The sequence below is a fragment of the Mustela nivalis genome (assembly GCF_964662115.1).
Source record: "Mustela nivalis genome assembly, chromosome: 4".
Taxonomy (NCBI): Eukaryota; Metazoa; Chordata; class Mammalia; order Carnivora; family Mustelidae; genus Mustela; species Mustela nivalis.
The window spans coordinates 71,465,131-71,482,445 of NC_139023.1; the positions used below are offsets into that span (position 1 = coordinate 71,465,131).

The following is a 17,315-nucleotide window of genomic DNA, read 5'->3' on the forward strand; positions in this document are numbered from 1 at the left end:
ATGTTTATTGAACTGTCTCTGTCATCCTTTATTAATTATGTAGATGTCATATTAATTATATACCTGTAATAATTCCTGGACAGGAAATACTTACTACATAATTGTGTTACTGTTACACTCCTAGACTGAGTATCTAAGACAAAATTCATCTCTGTAGACTGGGATGGGGCTGGAGAAGAATACCATATTTATCAGAAAGGTACTGAATATCCATGCCTGTATTTGCCTTGTCTCATCACAGAGGTAATAAGATTTATCCTTGGTGGAATTTGTATTTGCCATAACAACCCCACATGTCTCTACCAATATGGTAATTGTGGTTTTACCAACACAGATTCTGGCTAAGGAAATTATTTCACAGCATTAAAAACAAACAAAGAAATAAAAAACACCGCAGGCAAGAAAGTGATGTCTAGGAGTTTTACCTTATACTAGCATGTAGGCAGCTGGCATTATTCTGAAGGACACATGCTCTAAACAAGAAATCACTATATGGCACTGTCAGTCTACTAGCCGTGGATACCAAGAGACAGCAGGGAGAGAGGAGATCTCCTAAGTGTGCCTTTCTCATACATTTGTAGATATTTTGCTTCTTATTTCCACAATTTTATGTTCTACTGATTTGGGATTTGTGGTATACAGAGGAGAAAGGTCTACCAGGGAAAGGTAAAGAACTGAAAACTGAAATTGTAATGGAGCTGTATCAAGTTTTTTAAGACTTCCAGAGCACAGACTGAAATGAGGATCACTATAATGACCAGGGTAATTTACTACCAGGGGGATATGACTGCTGTCACAAAATGGAAACAAAGAATATAAGGAAGCTAAGTCAATATGAGCATTATACTTACTGAAATCTAAGTATTTAAGCTTAGAAAAAGAAAAGAGAAATTCTGCCTGCAATCCTAATAAAGAACAACATATGCCACTACAAAAAAATCTGGACCTATTGTCCCCACGTTTCTGTGTGCCTTGTATAGGTAAGATTTTTATCATTTTGTCTGACAAAACCATGCACATATGGTTATGTACATAACCATAATAAAGCTACCTACATTCTATATTCATATATACATAATGAAATATGAAGTTATATATACAAAAGCCTATCAACAGGGTTGAGTTCTACAATCAGTGTTTAAGATTAAAAAAAAAAGAAAGAGAGAAAGAAAGAAAAAAGTACCATCAAGTCCCTAAAGCTGTAAAGACAAGATGCATAGAAATAAATCTCTCTCTCCCTCTCTCACAACTTTGCATTCTGTGCACGACAACCCTATTAAGTACCAAAATGAAACTCAATATAGCAAAATGTTCACACTGGGAGAGGCACACAGGAACTGACATGGACTAAACAAATGGTAGTCATAATTCCTTGGTCTCAAACTCAGCTAGGGTCCTGTGTTCACTGATTGGAGTACTGGATGAAAATTGCCAGAATTATGCGTACTCATTTTTGTCTCTCAAACTTAGATAGTCGTGAAGATCTGAATTTACCTAAGTTGGAAGAGATACAGACTGGAACTGCATTGTATTGATGGGCAATGTAAGAGATCCGCAAGGGCAGTTTTGCTCATACGTGATTTTTAAATTTATAAACTGATGTGAAGTCTAATCTGTATTACAATATGTTGTATAGGAATACATCTCCCTATACTCCCAGAGTAGCAACAGAAAGTTTAGAACTGTTAAACCCCATACAGACAGAATAATAATACACTGATGAGGAGAAATGTCATGTGTGCACAGAAGGGAAAAAATAATCCAGCTGAGATGAATACTACCTGAAGGCAAGGAGGAACATTAGCACTGGTGGTACATGAGGGAATTCATAAATACCAACTACTGCCTCATGGTAAGTTGGAGAAACAAAGATTTCCGGTTTATACTCAGCTAACTGAATATTAAAACTCACTAAACCTCTTCCTATTTTCTTTTTTTCTTTAAGTGGAATTACTGCTAACTTAATAATGCTTTTATTTTATATTACATATATAAAATCCTGAACTGGTGACACTAAATATACCATTATTAACACTAAGAATGATATAACAATAATAATAATATAACATTAATAATGATAAAATATAGGATCACAAAAAATCGGAATCGAGACACTGTAAATCTAGATTTGGCAAGCAGCTTTTTAAAACAGCTTACAATGCCAAACCTTACTATGATGGCTTGGTGTAATCTAGCACTGCCACCACACTAGGGATATAAATAAGTGTGGATGCTATTAGAAGGGGGCATCCTGGAGGTAGTTATCCTAGGAAGAGAAGTGTGCCATATGCCTAACAGGCAAGAATAGTATATATTAAATGGCAGCCTATGAAACTGGTACCTTTCACTGGGCTCTTTCCAAATAAAGCAATTTCTATAGGGATTATTTTCTTCTGAGACTATAAAATCTCTAGCTATAAATAATTAGACTATAACTTGGTATCTGGCCCAAAAGCAGCTATGATACAGTGGACACAAGGTCAATAGTCTATAAGGAGGCTTGGTATAAAAATTCTGCTCTGTGGGGGTAAGTAACCTTTATTAGACAGTGACTAAGCAATCCAAATAGATCCTCTCTTTAAGAAGTATAATGGAAGATATGAAGTGTTACAAAGAAAAGTCATTAGGAAAAATTATGGGCTACAGAGAAAGCATGTAGAAAAAATGGTGGTCGCACACAGTCAGTGACAGTGGTAAAAGTGGTAGTAATAAAGAAAGCTGAAGCATAAAGATGGAAAGCTCTTAAAGCTGATATTACCCCTGAATAACTGTATAATTCTCCATGAGGCCTAAAAGGTCAATTTTCTGTGTTTCCTCACTATTCTGTATATTCTTCCAATAAACTCTCAACAATAAAAAGGTAGTATCTTTGTTCCTAGAAGTTATACATTTACTTGTGATTTGATCCTAAAACTATTTTTCAACTCTACTTATTAGGTATTATAATTTTTCTTAGTTATAAGGCAGTTGATTTTGACTTTTTAATTATTAATGTGCATACTGTATTCACTGCTTTAACATAAAAACTATGCAATTATTTTCACATGGAGTAGCCCAACACCAAGGGCCAGAAGAAAACTGCATGGATATGTTACTAATCAAAATGGCTTACCTGACAATGAATACCTTGGTTTCAGCTTAACAGTTAATAACAGCAGACATGATTTTTGGCGTGGGGGAAGATATTTAGGGGCTTTTAGAGAGATTAGGGGCTTTTAGAGAGATTAGGTTCAAATTACAAAGTCCAATAAAGAAATACCGTAAACTGACACACTGGTGAGAGATAAGCTCAATTTGGTCCAGATATAAAAAGTTGCATGTTACCACTTTTAACAGATGCTTCATTCTTTGCACATAAAGTTCCTTTTATCCTAACATCCCTGCCTAGTAGGGATTTTTTCCTAGTCCCATTTTATACAAGAGAGTATCATCAGAGAGGTTAGACAAAGTGTCCAAGACACACAGTGAAGTATAAGTGCTGATTATGTGGACCCAGATCAGAATGACTCAAAAACCCAAACCTTCCACTATACCAGATTACTCTGGATCAGGATCATTATTCCAAGAAAGAAAAAAAGACAGATAGGAAGACAGAAAGACAAACAGACAGAAACACAAAGGAAGGAAGGAAGGAAGGAAGGCAGGCAGGCAGGAAGGGGAAGAAGGGGAAGAAGGGGAAGGAGAGGCAGAGGGAGAGGGAAAGAAAGAAAGAGAAAGAAAATAGACAAAAAATTAAAATGATTTTTCACTCTAAAATCTATAATCAAATTAGTTAAATAAGACAGTATAAAATGACAATAGCTGGTCACAAAATTTCACTCAATTGTGCTCAACACTATTATTAAGTACCTTGGCTAGTTTCTCAGGGATAAGCTCTTCTTTCGGACCTCCAATTTCCTCATCATCATCATCCTTTTTCTTTTTCTGATTTCTCTGCTGCTTTTCTTTTTCTGCATTTTTTTTCTCTTCTTCTATCTGGGCTTTCTTTTGAGCTCTTCTTTGTTTATTCCGTAGCTTCTTCAGCTCTTTGTCAGACATGTTTGCTATAGGCAATACGTTAATTAATGAAAAGCATATTAATCAGGTTAGTAATGATCAATCACTAATTTAGCATTCTCATTAAAACTCCCAGACAAAATATGACATGTTATACAAGTTCATGTGCCTATGTGTACCTTGCCATTTAATGGTTCCACAATGGCTAGAAAACACTGTGATGATCCCTTCAAAAAAATGTTCTGAATCCAGGTGGAGACCTGGTGTCGCAATCATAGCAAAACATAAAAGCATAAAAGTTCCCCCAGCAATCTTACTCTTGCAGTTCTAGAAATCTAACAAGCTGTTTCATATTTCTACGGCCTTAGACTACACTTTTTCTTAGTCATGCCTCTCTAACCTTGTGAGTTATTCATTCTCTATACTCAACTGCTGCTACTATGACATATATATTTGCTTGTCACAATACTTCATTTATACATGTGCTTCTCTTTTAGACTGCGAATTGGTGGAGAGACCCTATCTTACTCATAAATTTTGTATTCTCAGGGCCTACCAGAATACTAGCAGAATATACAGAAAATATTCAAATATTTGTTCATGGAATAATAAATAACTATATGATAAATCAAAAGCTCGACACTGAAAATTAACAATAGCTTGCGTGGTACAAACTATGGAATGTCTCAAAAGAAAGACTGAAAATCACAAATATTAGATAATAAAGTAAAAAAAATCTATAGTCTTCAAGCAATAAATATGAAAGTTATGTGTACAACTGGTATTTATTTGGGTAATACTTAGTGAGAAATGAATAAGGTCATTCTAGAGTATACCATCACAGTGGTGATTTTCAAATATGCCCATAAACTCTTTCCTTCAAAAGATGGAACCTATTTCCCCTTCCCTTAATTGTAGGCTATACTTAACTCACTTCCAACAAATGGAATATGCTAGAAATCAAACTGTATGACATCCAAGATCAGAACATAAAAGCACAGTGGATTCCTCCTTGCTTTCTCTTGGACCACTCAGAAGAAACCCAACTGCCACGTTGTGAAGATACACAGACAACCTTATGGAAGGACACGTGTGGCCAAAAAAGGCCTCCAGCCATTAAAGTAAGCCATCTTGAAAGCAGATTTTCCTACTAAAATCAACCCTTCAGAAGTCTTTGGCTGCCATTTTGGCTTCAATCTCCTGAGAGAACCCACATTTTTCAAAATCCTACAGCTAAGCTAAGTAACTTCTGAATTCCTGGCCCACAGTAACTCTGAGATAATGTTTGCTATTTAAAGCTCTGTGTAAGCAATCTGTTAGGCAGCAATAGATAACCAAGGCAAATTTTGGTACCTGGAAATGGGGTGCTGCTGCAATAAAAACCTAAAATGTAGGACTGACTGTGGTTCCAGAGCACAGCAAAAGGTGGGAAGACATGGAAAAAAGAATTAATGAAGCTCAAAAGTCTGGATTTTGAAGAGGCTGTAAGTGAAACATGTCATACTCACACAGAGGCAGAAAATTTAATAACATGTATTTAGTAACATCATAAAATGTATCAAATGAACTGAGTGATCTAGCTAGAGGGATTTCCAAACTGAAAAAAAAAAGGGAAAAAAATGGTTGTTCAGGCAGCACCTGATTCCTCTTGAAGCTTGTAATTAAAATGCAAGAGAAAGAAACAAATGGAAGAAGGACTTGACAGTGTTCAAAATTCTCAGCCTCTTTGGAAATGGCTCCTAAGCAAAGGTCAAATTCAGAGAACTGCCAAGAAAATATGTCAATGAGGAAAGCAGAGTTTGGCTTTAAAATCCTTTGAAACTCAAAAGATGATGCCTCAGCTACCGGTCACCCAAAAGGCTCTTTTCTCTTAAAAACTTTAAGGGTATGATTTACTGATCCTTTCAAACAACAGAGCTTCTAAGACACTCAAGGGTGCTGTCCTCTCAGCAAAAACTCAAGGTAGACAATGATATTTGTGCATGTGGCTTCCAATAAAATTCACAAAAAAACTATAAAATTCTTAAGAGAATTCTATGGGTAGAAACAGCAAATCTGGACTAAAAGGAATAGAGATAGTATAAAAGACTCGCAAATTTTGGAAGCAGACTGAAAAACTACTCAGTTGCAAACAAATGCTAACTTTTTTAAAAAAATTAATTTTAGTAATCACACTACACCCAACATGGGACTTGCACCCCCACACCAGGATCAAGAGTTGCAAGCTCTTCCAAGTGAGCTGGCCAGGGACCCCACAAATGCTAACTTTTAAGAACAGGAAAGAAAATGCAGAAGGTGGAACCAAAAAACCAGAGCCTAGAACGAGAAACCATTAGAGAATTAGTACTACATCGTGAGCCCTCATCAAAGAACTGCTATCCTCAACTGGACTTGAGAACTGACAGAACCAGTAACTCCTGTGTACCTTCCATTTCCCCTTCACCACCCACTTTTGACCAAGAATATTCCTTTGCAATCAATTTATACTGGACATGTACTTGGCACAGGATTTTTTTAAGATTTTATTTACTTATTTAAGAGAATGAGCAAGGAGCCCCGGCACAGGATTTCATATCAAGAACTACACTTGAAGAGCTATACCAGCTATACTAAAGAACCATATTCAAGAAATCACATCAGCACCAGTACCTCATATACATACATAACTAACTAGACTCCAAGTTAATGCTGTAATGGAATGAGACTTTTGAAGGCCTCAGAAGGGGCAAGTGTAATCTGCATGTAAGAATAATATAAATAGGGCGCCTGGGTGGCTCAGTCAGTTAAGCGTCTGCGTTTGGCTCAGATCATGAGCCCAGAATCCTGGGATCAAGTATCGCATTGGATTCCCTGCTCCTGCTCTCTCTCTCCAACAAATAAAATCTTAAAAAAAAAAGGATAAAAGAATAATGTAAATTATTTGTGCTCAGAATGTAGAACATGGAAGTTAAAAATATGTCTACAAATTGTCTGATTCTTCTCCCACTCAAATATAAGTTATACTTGGTGACTCACTTCCACCAAACAGAACATGTAGGAAGTGATGGGGTGTTATGTCAAGAGAACAGAACGTTAAAAGTGTTGTGGCTCCTTCCTTGCCTTCATGGCTAGCTACTATGTCTCGTGGAACTGAAGAAACCCTCTAGAGAGACTAACAATATTAAGGTCACCTGCCAAAAGCCATGTGAGAAAGCCATCTGGGAAATGGATCTTCTAGCCCCAGTTAACCTTTTTCTTTTTAAATATTTTATTTATTTATTTATCTGAAAGAGAGAGAAGGAAGAGAGCCCACAGCAGGGGAAATAGGAGAAAGAAAGGGAGAAGCAGGCTTCCGGCTGAGCAGGGAGCCCAATGTGGGGCTCAATCCCAGGATGTGGTATTATGACCTGACCCAAAGAGGCAGAGACACTTATCCAACTAAGCCACCCAGGTGCGCCCCTACACCGCCCCGTCAACAACTTAACTACAGCTTTATAAGAGACCCTTGAGTTGGAACAACCCAGATACTTCTAAATTCCTGAACTATGAAAATAGTTGTTCTAAGCTGCTAAATTTAGGGAAATTTATTATGTGTCAGTAGACAACAACCATCAAAAATAAATACATACCTGTTTCTCTTTTTCTTAGTAAAGAAGCCCTTACTACTAAAAAAGAAAATTTCAAACAAGGACCAAAAATTACATTCTGGAAATACAAGACATTTACAAATAAATAACCACAAGAATTCTGACCTTTTAATGACTTGTAAAATAACTGCTACCACTTGCATCCTTACTATATAGCAGACACCATGCATACATTTTACTTAATATCCTCAATAATCTCATGGATTATAGTATAATATTATTTTATGTATGAGAAAACTGAGGTATCAGAGGAAAAATATTAACTCAAGATTAATAATAAAAGGTAGAACAAGGATTTAAATCCACTTCACTCTGACTCCAAAGTCTGGGTTCTTTCTTTCCACTATGTTATACCAGGAGTCAATAATCTTTTTCTGTAATGGGCCAGATACTAAATATTTTCAGCTCTGTAAGCCACGGGTCTCTGATGCAACTAAACACAGTTGTTGTAGCACAAAATTAGCCATAAATAATGCATAAACATAAGTTAAGTCCCAATAAAACTTTATTTATCATATCAAACTGCAGTATGGATCTGGCCCACTGGCTATTCTGTGATCTTATTCTGTGTTATCTACCACTGCCTTGAAAGGACTCACCTAACTCATAATAACAGAGTTCCCACACAAAAACAGAGAAAGGAATAACCACATCAGAAATTAATACAGAAACTAAGAGTTCAAATCCTGTTTCACTTAATGTAGCACTAGTTATCTGGATAAGCACAGTGTCTCAACTTTACATGAATTACCTACTACTTGTGTGTACAAAATAAAGGCTCAGAATTTTCACTTAGGAGGAGCCAGAGGAGAATTCTACTATGCTGGAATATTGCAATATTTTGAAAAAAAAAAAATTATGTGTATGTGTATGCATACATAAGTGTATACATAGCAAATAACACCCAAATCTAAACTACTCTATACAGCCAAATCAACATTCACATAAGGCAAAATAAAAGAAATCTGGCCACATGACTAAGATTCTAAGTCTTTTATCTAAGAAAATAGATAAAAACACCACAACTTCTCAACCAAATAAAGGATAACTAAAGGATAACTACCAGATATTTACTACAAATAGCAGGCATTATGGCAGACCACAGAAATATTAAGTCTAAAGTTAAAAAAAGCAGCAAGCATACTACTGCTTCCATTAATTAGCACTTTTAGCAACCTTCACCAATGCGATAAGGCATGAAAAAGAGAGGTATAAATACTGAAAAGAAAACTACCAGTGTTTACAGATTAATAGCTTACATAAAAATTATTTAAAAATCAACTGAAAAAACTATTAAGCTTAATATCAGAGTTCAATAAGTATACCAAGAAAAACTACAACAATATTCATTTAGAATACTGTAATGGAAAAAAAAAAAAAGACATGTAGAGATAATGCTAACAGTAAATTCACCAAAGTTATATGACAATTACACTAAAACACAAATAGGAGATACAATGCATTCTAGTATGCAAAGATGTGGTATTATTTAAGATATCCCTACCCCAAATGGTAATCTGTATCTTAAATGCAATTCAAATTAAAAACTCCAAAAGAAACTTTCTGACAAGCTAATTCTATAGTTCAAATGTAAAAGAAAGTTGATATAAAAGCAAGAAAATTCTAAAGACATAGTATTAGATTTTTTAAAGAAGAGACAAAGAGACCATAATAGAATCTTGTATACTGATGTCAACACCACAGTTTAATATCTTTACAAGCAGCTCTGATGCATGTTAGAACCAGACATCTATAACCCACTACGTTGTGTTTCACAGTTTAGTTCATGATAAAGGTGACATTTGTTATTTTTAAAAATTTTAAAATATATATAATCTATCTATATCCAATGTGGGGCTCAAACTCAAAACCCAGAGATTAAGAGTTGCATGATCCACTGACTGAGCCAGGCAGTGGGGAATATTACAACGTACCAATAAATACTGATGAGGAGCCAGCAGTCTATTTGGGGGTAATAAGCTACCTTCTACTTCACATCATTATGTTAACAATTAACTCCAGATGAGGGGTACCTGGGTGGTACAGTCAGATAACATCCAACTCTTGGTTTTAGCTGGGTTTATGATCTCAGGGTCACAGGATGGAGTCCCATGTCTGCTAGGGATTCTCCCTCTCCCTCTCTACACCCCCCCACCCTCTCAAAATAAATAAATAAATCTTTTAAAATACTAACTACAGATGATTGTAAACATAACAGAATACTGTAAGGAAACACAGAAGATAAATACCTTCTAAAATATATTTTGAATTCTGAAGTAAAAAAGCCTTTCTATGCAAGACTTAAGAAGTCACAAAAGACTAAAGAAATTTTGTCTCATAAAAATACTTTTCCATAATAAAAGATACCCACCATAAAGTTAAGAACGAAGTAAAACAGGAAGAAAATTTCTACAATACATAAACAAGGATCAAAGTCCCGAACATGCACAGAACTTCTACAAACCAAGTTGAAAAATGAAATGGGAAAAAGGCATGAACAGGCAATTTACACAAGAAAGCCAAAGGCCACATGAAAATATATACAGATGTTCCATTCTTAAAAATCTAGGAATTAACTGGCACAGCCAGTTGAGTGTCTGAATCTTGATTTCAGCCTGGGTCATGATTTTGGGGTTGTGAGATTGAGCCTGTGTCAGGCTCCACACTCAGCACAGAGTCTGCTTAGAACTTTCTCTCCCTCTGCCCCACCCCCAGACAAGCGTGTCCACATGCGTCCTCTCTCTAAAAATAAATAAATAAATCTTTAAATAATCTAGGAATTATGAATCAGGTATTTTCCCCAAAATAGTGAAAATGTAAAGGATGGTAATTTTTTGTGTTAGCAAAAAAGTAAAAGATAAGCTCAACATAGTGTCTGTGATAATAAAAACTGATGAATCTTTTACAGAAGGCAATTTGACACTATTTCAAATTCTCATACTCTAACCCAGTAATTTTCACTTCTAACAATCCATGCTAAATAAACAAGTACAAAATGATGTACAAGGACATTTATTATAGCTCTGTAAAGGTGAGGGGGAAAAAAACCCCACATAGGTTCCTACATAGACTTTAAAATGGGGCGCCTAGGTAGCTCAGTGGGTTAGGCTGCTGCCTTTGGCTCAGGTCATTATCCCAGGATCCTGGGATCGAGTCATGCATCAGGCTCTCTGCTTCGGCAGGGAGCCTGCTTCCCCCGCCCTCTCTGCCTGACTCTCTGCCTACCTGTGCTCTCAAATAAATAATCATAAAAATTTTAAAAAAAAGTTATTTTAAAAAATAAATGACTGATGACTGTAATAGGTTATGTGCAGATACGGAGCAACACTATGAAAAAACAAGTTTAAGTTGTAAAATATTGGAGAGAACATCACTCATTTATGGGATTAAAATTAAAAAAAAAAAAAGAAAAGAAAACCAAAAACTCAAAGAACTGACCTGAAATATGTGTTTGGAGTTTACATACACATAAAACAAATATGTAAATTTGTACAAAAGCAACTGAACCTTTTATAGGGATAACTTTTGAAAGATTATCTATGGGTACAAAGAATAGTAAAAAAGGATTTTCACACTTGCCTAGTTGTATTTCTGAATTGTTTTAACTTTGTCTAACTAGAAGTAATTGGGTTATCATTTGTATAATTTGAAGAAGAGGAGAAAGGCAAGAGGAGCAAACAGAGAGGTAAACAAAAGAAGCCACAGGATCACAGCTCTCAGCTTCAACTGCAAATTGTTCTGTAGATTCTTACTGGCATTTGCTTTCTAGTTAAAGAAACAACAACAGATAGAGGGTCAAGTGAAATCTACACAAGGGTTTCAATTTATGATTTTAAATTTTAACAAAAATTAACAAAAGGAATCCAAAGGTCTTTAACAGGAAGAAGGAAACAGAAAACAACCAACAGTAATTTCAGAAGAAAAATAAGCTCAGGATTGAATAATAAAATCTGACACACATTTTCCTTGTACATGCCTGTATCATTGTTATTCTGAGATCCCTTCCCAAATAATTATCTAAGGAAGACGATATATTCTGGCATCATGGCATAAAAACAGCACTTTAAAAATTGGCCAAATGATAAATCATTAGGCAATTTCACTAGTTTGATTCCAAGCTGGCTTTTAATGTTTAAGCAATATTCAACTTTCAGTAGGTTAATTATAAATTTTACAAAGAAGACTAACTAGATATACTGACAGCCAACACTAATGCAGAGTGCTGACACTAATGATATTTAGCAATTTACAGTACAGGGTAAACCAGATTTTAAATGTTAAACTCATAAAATTCAACTTCTTAAGAGCTAATAATCAGTTACAAATTAAATTCTTGCTTAACGTTTTAAAGTATAAACAGTATTTTTCTTTTATTGCTTAGGGAAATCCACAAAATGTTGATCATTTTCCAAGCATGTGTAACATCTTCCCACAAGGTGCCTACTAAAAATCTCAAGAAAAATTTATGCTACACAAAAATACAAAGACGCATATACATACCACAGCAAATAATAAGATATCTTTGAGTATTATACCTGTATCAGCTTCATGTTCTTTATTCTCATCTGTAAGGGGGTTGTCATGAAGCTTCAAATAAATCTCTATAGCAATTCTTGCTGCTTTAAAGTAAAATGGATGCTGTCGAAGTACATCTTCTAGTTTTAGTAAGTCCACGTATGATCTAAGGGTAATCTTCCTCATACAGTATGTATGAAAGTCAAACTGGTCATCAGTGATTTCTATAAAATGCTAACAAAATTATCTTTTTTATTATACTGAAATAAAACAATGTCAAAGAAAACTATAGAAACCAAACTCCAAATTACTTGTTTCCTACACATGAAAAAATTAGTAAAATAAAAATGTATTTAAAATTACAATCATCCAATATAAATACTTTGCATATCAAATAAGCAAATACAAGTAGCCATCCCCTAGCACAACATATGGCATACACCAAGCACTGAATTATTTGTTGAATGAAAAGTAAACACATGATTTGAAATATATGTATTTATTCCTTCCTTAATCATACGTAAAGCTAGCATGACAAATCAATTAATTAACATAATTAATCAACTAATTTAAATAATTATACACATAATGATGTAGTACATTTGCACATTAAACATTCAGTTTTTATATTTAGAATAACCTGCAAAGACTATGTGTAGTATTTGGCAATTTTTCTAATAATACAAATTTGAATTCTACATAATGTTGTGCTGGTATGTGGGAGAGGAATCAATTAGCATTTAAGTCAAGTAACCAGAACCTAACACATTCAACTAGCTCTGGGGTCTGGGCTTAATAAGAGAACAGCATGAAATTATATAAATTATTTTTATCTGTGAAAAACAGAAAAAAAGAAAACTAACCATTCATGATAGAAATAAATCAGAAGAGGACTAAGAAAACAATGCATGTATCAGAAAATAAGGAATTATACAGGCTACAGAAATACTGTAGAAAGGATTCAAAGCTTATACTTTATGACTATCAAAGATATAATGCATCATCAATCAACCCCTGAAACAAAAAGCTTTCTAGAATAACTTAATGAGCTTAGTATTACTGAAGATGGAGCAGCAATGTGAAATATTAAAAAATCAGTAAAAACAGCCAAGCTACAAACTTTCTATCAAGTTTTTCACATGAATTCTTGCCAGAATAGTAGATAATGGGCAAGTCTGATGAAAATGTAGTCTAAACATTTCACATTTCCGTTAAAAAACCGTAGAAATGTGAGCACTGATATTTAGAAATCACTTGCTATGAATTATAAAGAAGAAAAACTACAGTTTTTCTTTCTCAAAACCTTCAACATATAACAAAAAAATAAGAAACTCATATATATCTAGTACTTACTCTCTCAATCTCATGACACTTCTTAAGTGCTTCACCAAATTTATTCATTGCCTTATAAGCCTGGGCACATTCTGTCTGGAACCACATGCACTGCATTTCATTCAAATTCTCTACTGCTGATGTTCCTTCCTATATAAAAATTTTAAGAACATTTCTTACCAAATACAGCACTTCATAGAATTTAAGAAGGAAAATATGGTCAACTGATAAAGAAATTCTTTCAAAATCACTTTCTATCTTTCTAACCATTTTCAGAATTAGAAGGAACAGTTATGTGTAAGGAAGTGGAATTATATTTCTAATCACTGAAAAAAATATATCTTTGTAAATAATCAAAAGATGTACGTAACTGGAGTTGGAGAGTAACGTAAGAGAACACTAGCACACAGCAAGCAGTCTTAACATTAGTTTCTTTCACCCCTAAAAAAAATTCATCTGAACATACATCAATATAAATCAGTTTAAAAACCCACAACCAACTAAAAAGAAAATTTTATTTATGTTTTATACGAATATTGATTTCAGTTTCCTTCTGCTATGGCAATTCAGTTAAAATCCTATTTTCATACTAAAAATACTAAAAACAAATTTTGAAAAATATACAAGTATAAACTATTCATGAGAACATTAGATGTACAAACCCTTGTAAACTTTGAGCACATTTCTTCAGCCTCTTTTATCAGATTGGCTTTTAGCATGTACTTTGCACACTTGGAATTGATAAATCTGTCTGCTGTGTCCAAGGCCTGGGCCTCATCCATCCACCTTGCAGCTTCTCTAATATTTCCAGCATGCTTATAGAAAAGCAAAATAAACCAGTCAGTATGCTAATTTTACCATGCAGGTAATTAGTTACCTACTGATAAATAACTAAAACACAAATGAGAAAAAAAGGTATTCTTCTGACTGATCTTAAGACCCTAATCAATGTAGATGTATACATTTTGATACTTTTCTGGCGATATAGAATACAGGCTGACAGTAAAGACTTGTTTTTGTTTACGGTTATATCTCACTGCCTGTATCAGTGTCGGGCACATAAAGAATACTCAAAAGTAATGGTTGAATTTAAGAATAAATAATAATTAAAATCTTTACATCAGAACAGCATATAGTTCATAAAAGGGTTCATGGTTGAGTATCAGGGAAATTCTATTAACATACAACAATGCTTATTTTTTTTAAAACTATTGATCAATATTGAAAAGTTAAAAAAAAAAAAAAAGGCAAAGATATGGCCAAATTTCCACCCTAAAGCAATCATGGAAACTTACTGCCTATTACCGGACGTTCCACGATGTGCTTTAATTTACATTACTAGTCCACCTGTCAAAGCCACAAAACTAATGAGCATAACCTGGCTTTGAAAAGTGCTTTCAAAATAATTCTTAATTTCATTAGTTTTTGGTAAATAAATTTTAAGTTTACAATCTCTTCCCTAAGACCTATTATTACTACTTTGTATTTGTATTAAAAAAAAGAAGAGCCAACATTATGATGATGCTAAAACATATGACTGGAGATTGTCAAGTAAGACCAAGAAGTTAAGAAGATAAGTAAAATAGTAAAATCTCCAGTTTCATTTCACTGATATTAGCAGATACTGATCATGATCATACTCCAATGTTAACAGAAACAAACATGTCGCAGCAAATTACTTTCAAGTAACTATACTGTTACTACTTAAACCCAAGAAAATAACCAGATGTGTGTGTATATAAGAATATGTAATATGAATAACCACATATCTGAATAACCACATGCATGTATGTATATCTGCGTTTATACAGATAAAAATGAGTAAATTATGACCATGACAAATCTAAAAGTAATCCGACTGAGAAATGTTCTATACTTATTCCAGGTTTTACGAGCCATCAAATGTATCATTTTAATTATCGCTTTCAGAATCTACAAATTATAGAAAGAAGTTTTTGTAAGACTCATTACCTTATAAAAAGGGGGAGGGGGATTTTTACCTTATAGATTTTAGCTTTCACAAGAAAGAGTTCTATCAATGTAGGTGTACTTTCAATAGCAGTATTTATGTATTCCAGAGCAATCGATGGCTGACCAATTTTGTCATAATGTTGTGCCAAGTAGTACTGGACCCAAAGTAATGTGGTTGGTGGTTCCTCTTTTCCATCATCTTTAAAAAGTGGGGGAGGTGGGTGGGAGAGGAAATAAACCAAGATTAGTCATTACATATATTAAGAGAGTACCCACCTCCAAATGGCTTTATCTTTATTAAAACGGAAAAGTAGTTTGAACCATTTATTTATGTATCTAGCTATAAAACCATCCTTAAATTTATAAGATCTTTGGAAGGGACCATGTTGTCTGTTCTGTATCATTATAGCCCCTAACACAAAACCTTGAATTTAGTAAAGACTTTATATAATAAATATGGCAGATAAATGAGATCAAAGATATAAAAAAAACTACCTAAAAAAGAAACTGAAAGGAATGGGACGGGGAGAGACAAATTGTGCTAGTACTATAAAACTATAAAGATCAGGATGTTATTTATGACGGGTGAAACAGGTATCAGAAGAAACTTTGATTTTCCATTAATGTGAGGTTAAAAAAAAAAAAAAAAAAATGCCTGACTGCTTAATTGGGTATCTAGCTAATGTACTAAACTATACATAAATATACTTGTGATGTGGTTGAGTTTTGAGTGATTATACTAATATATTCTAATATTATGCTGATATGCAATGATGCATAATTTAGGTTGAATAAAAACTATACACCAAAATTGAGTTAAGTAAAAATGCTTACTCTACATTTTATTTCATAATTTTTATACACTCACAAGAAAATGTGTAAGTTAAATATACAACCCACACACTATAAAATACTTTTTTTAATACCAATATCTAAAATCTAAGCACTGTTAATTTGCTTTCAAAGAAAGCAATAAATTGCTTATTTTTATCCTAGTAAAAGCAGGATGGCTCAGTGGACAAACAATAGGAGTGGAACTCACCAACTCCCGATCTGATAGATCTGCAACTAAAGTGCTGCATATTCTTGGGCATGTCATTGAACCTCTTCCACATTTGTAAAATATGTAGGAAAATGCTGATAATCAAAGGAACATCATGATGATTAACCAATGAAACCATGGTAACGCCTTCTAAAAAGTATTATTAAAATTAATCTGAGACCTAGAAACAATGATCAACCCAATAGCAATGAGCACCCCAGGTCCCATACTGGGCTTTCCCACTGTAAGAACCAGGGCTCCTTTGGAATAACAATGGATTCCAGGTCTGCTATGGGCAGTGGACCAGATAAACTGGAATATCTTGTCATACCAAACTGCAAAAAAGCTATCAACTACTACACCATGGTATGTGAAGGCTGGAACCATTCGAAACTGCAATGATTTAAAACATCAAGTATGTTTAAACCCATGAATTCATAATACCTTTAAAATGTGTACTGGCATCTTTGAAGGATGCTACTAAATGAATTCATTATTCTGAAAACTAGTAAAGAAAACAACATAAAGTAGGAGATAAAGGGGAAAGAAGCAGCATTTACCTTGCTTTTCCTATACAAACCAAAATACTGGATAAACAGGTAACAGATGAAGGGAAATTTCTCTTGTAAGATAATAGAAGATGAATGATAGACTATCACCAGTTTGTAATTCCTGACAGTTGCTAACATAAAAAACACTAAATGCCTCCTGATGGAAGAATATACTATCACCCCCGCCGCCAAGAAATAACCTTGTTCACCCCCTATATTTAAAAGGGGAAAACAAAAAAAAGTAGATCTTATTAATCCTCTACTCAGACCTGTCTATGAGAA

The 17,315-nt window shown here is 34.2% G+C and overlaps 1 protein-coding gene across 2 annotated transcripts in view; it reads right to left on the bottom strand.

Annotated features, from left to right (window-relative positions):
- NAA15 (N-alpha-acetyltransferase 15, NatA auxiliary subunit) overlaps window positions 1–17,315 on the bottom strand; it is an 82,384-nt gene that overhangs the window by 13,137 nt on the left and 51,932 nt on the right. For both annotated transcript variants that reach the window (XM_082727638.1, XM_082727637.1), the window contains exons 11-15: window positions 15,470–15,639; window positions 14,132–14,284; window positions 13,491–13,619; window positions 12,158–12,371; window positions 3,850–4,043 (exon numbers count right to left, since the gene is read on the bottom strand). In XM_082727638.1, coding sequence (XP_082583764.1) covers window positions 3,850–4,043; window positions 12,158–12,371; window positions 13,491–13,619; window positions 14,132–14,284; window positions 15,470–15,639 — 860 coding nt within the window. The remainder of the gene's footprint in view (window positions 1–3,849; window positions 4,044–12,157; window positions 12,372–13,490; window positions 13,620–14,131; window positions 14,285–15,469; window positions 15,640–17,315) is intronic.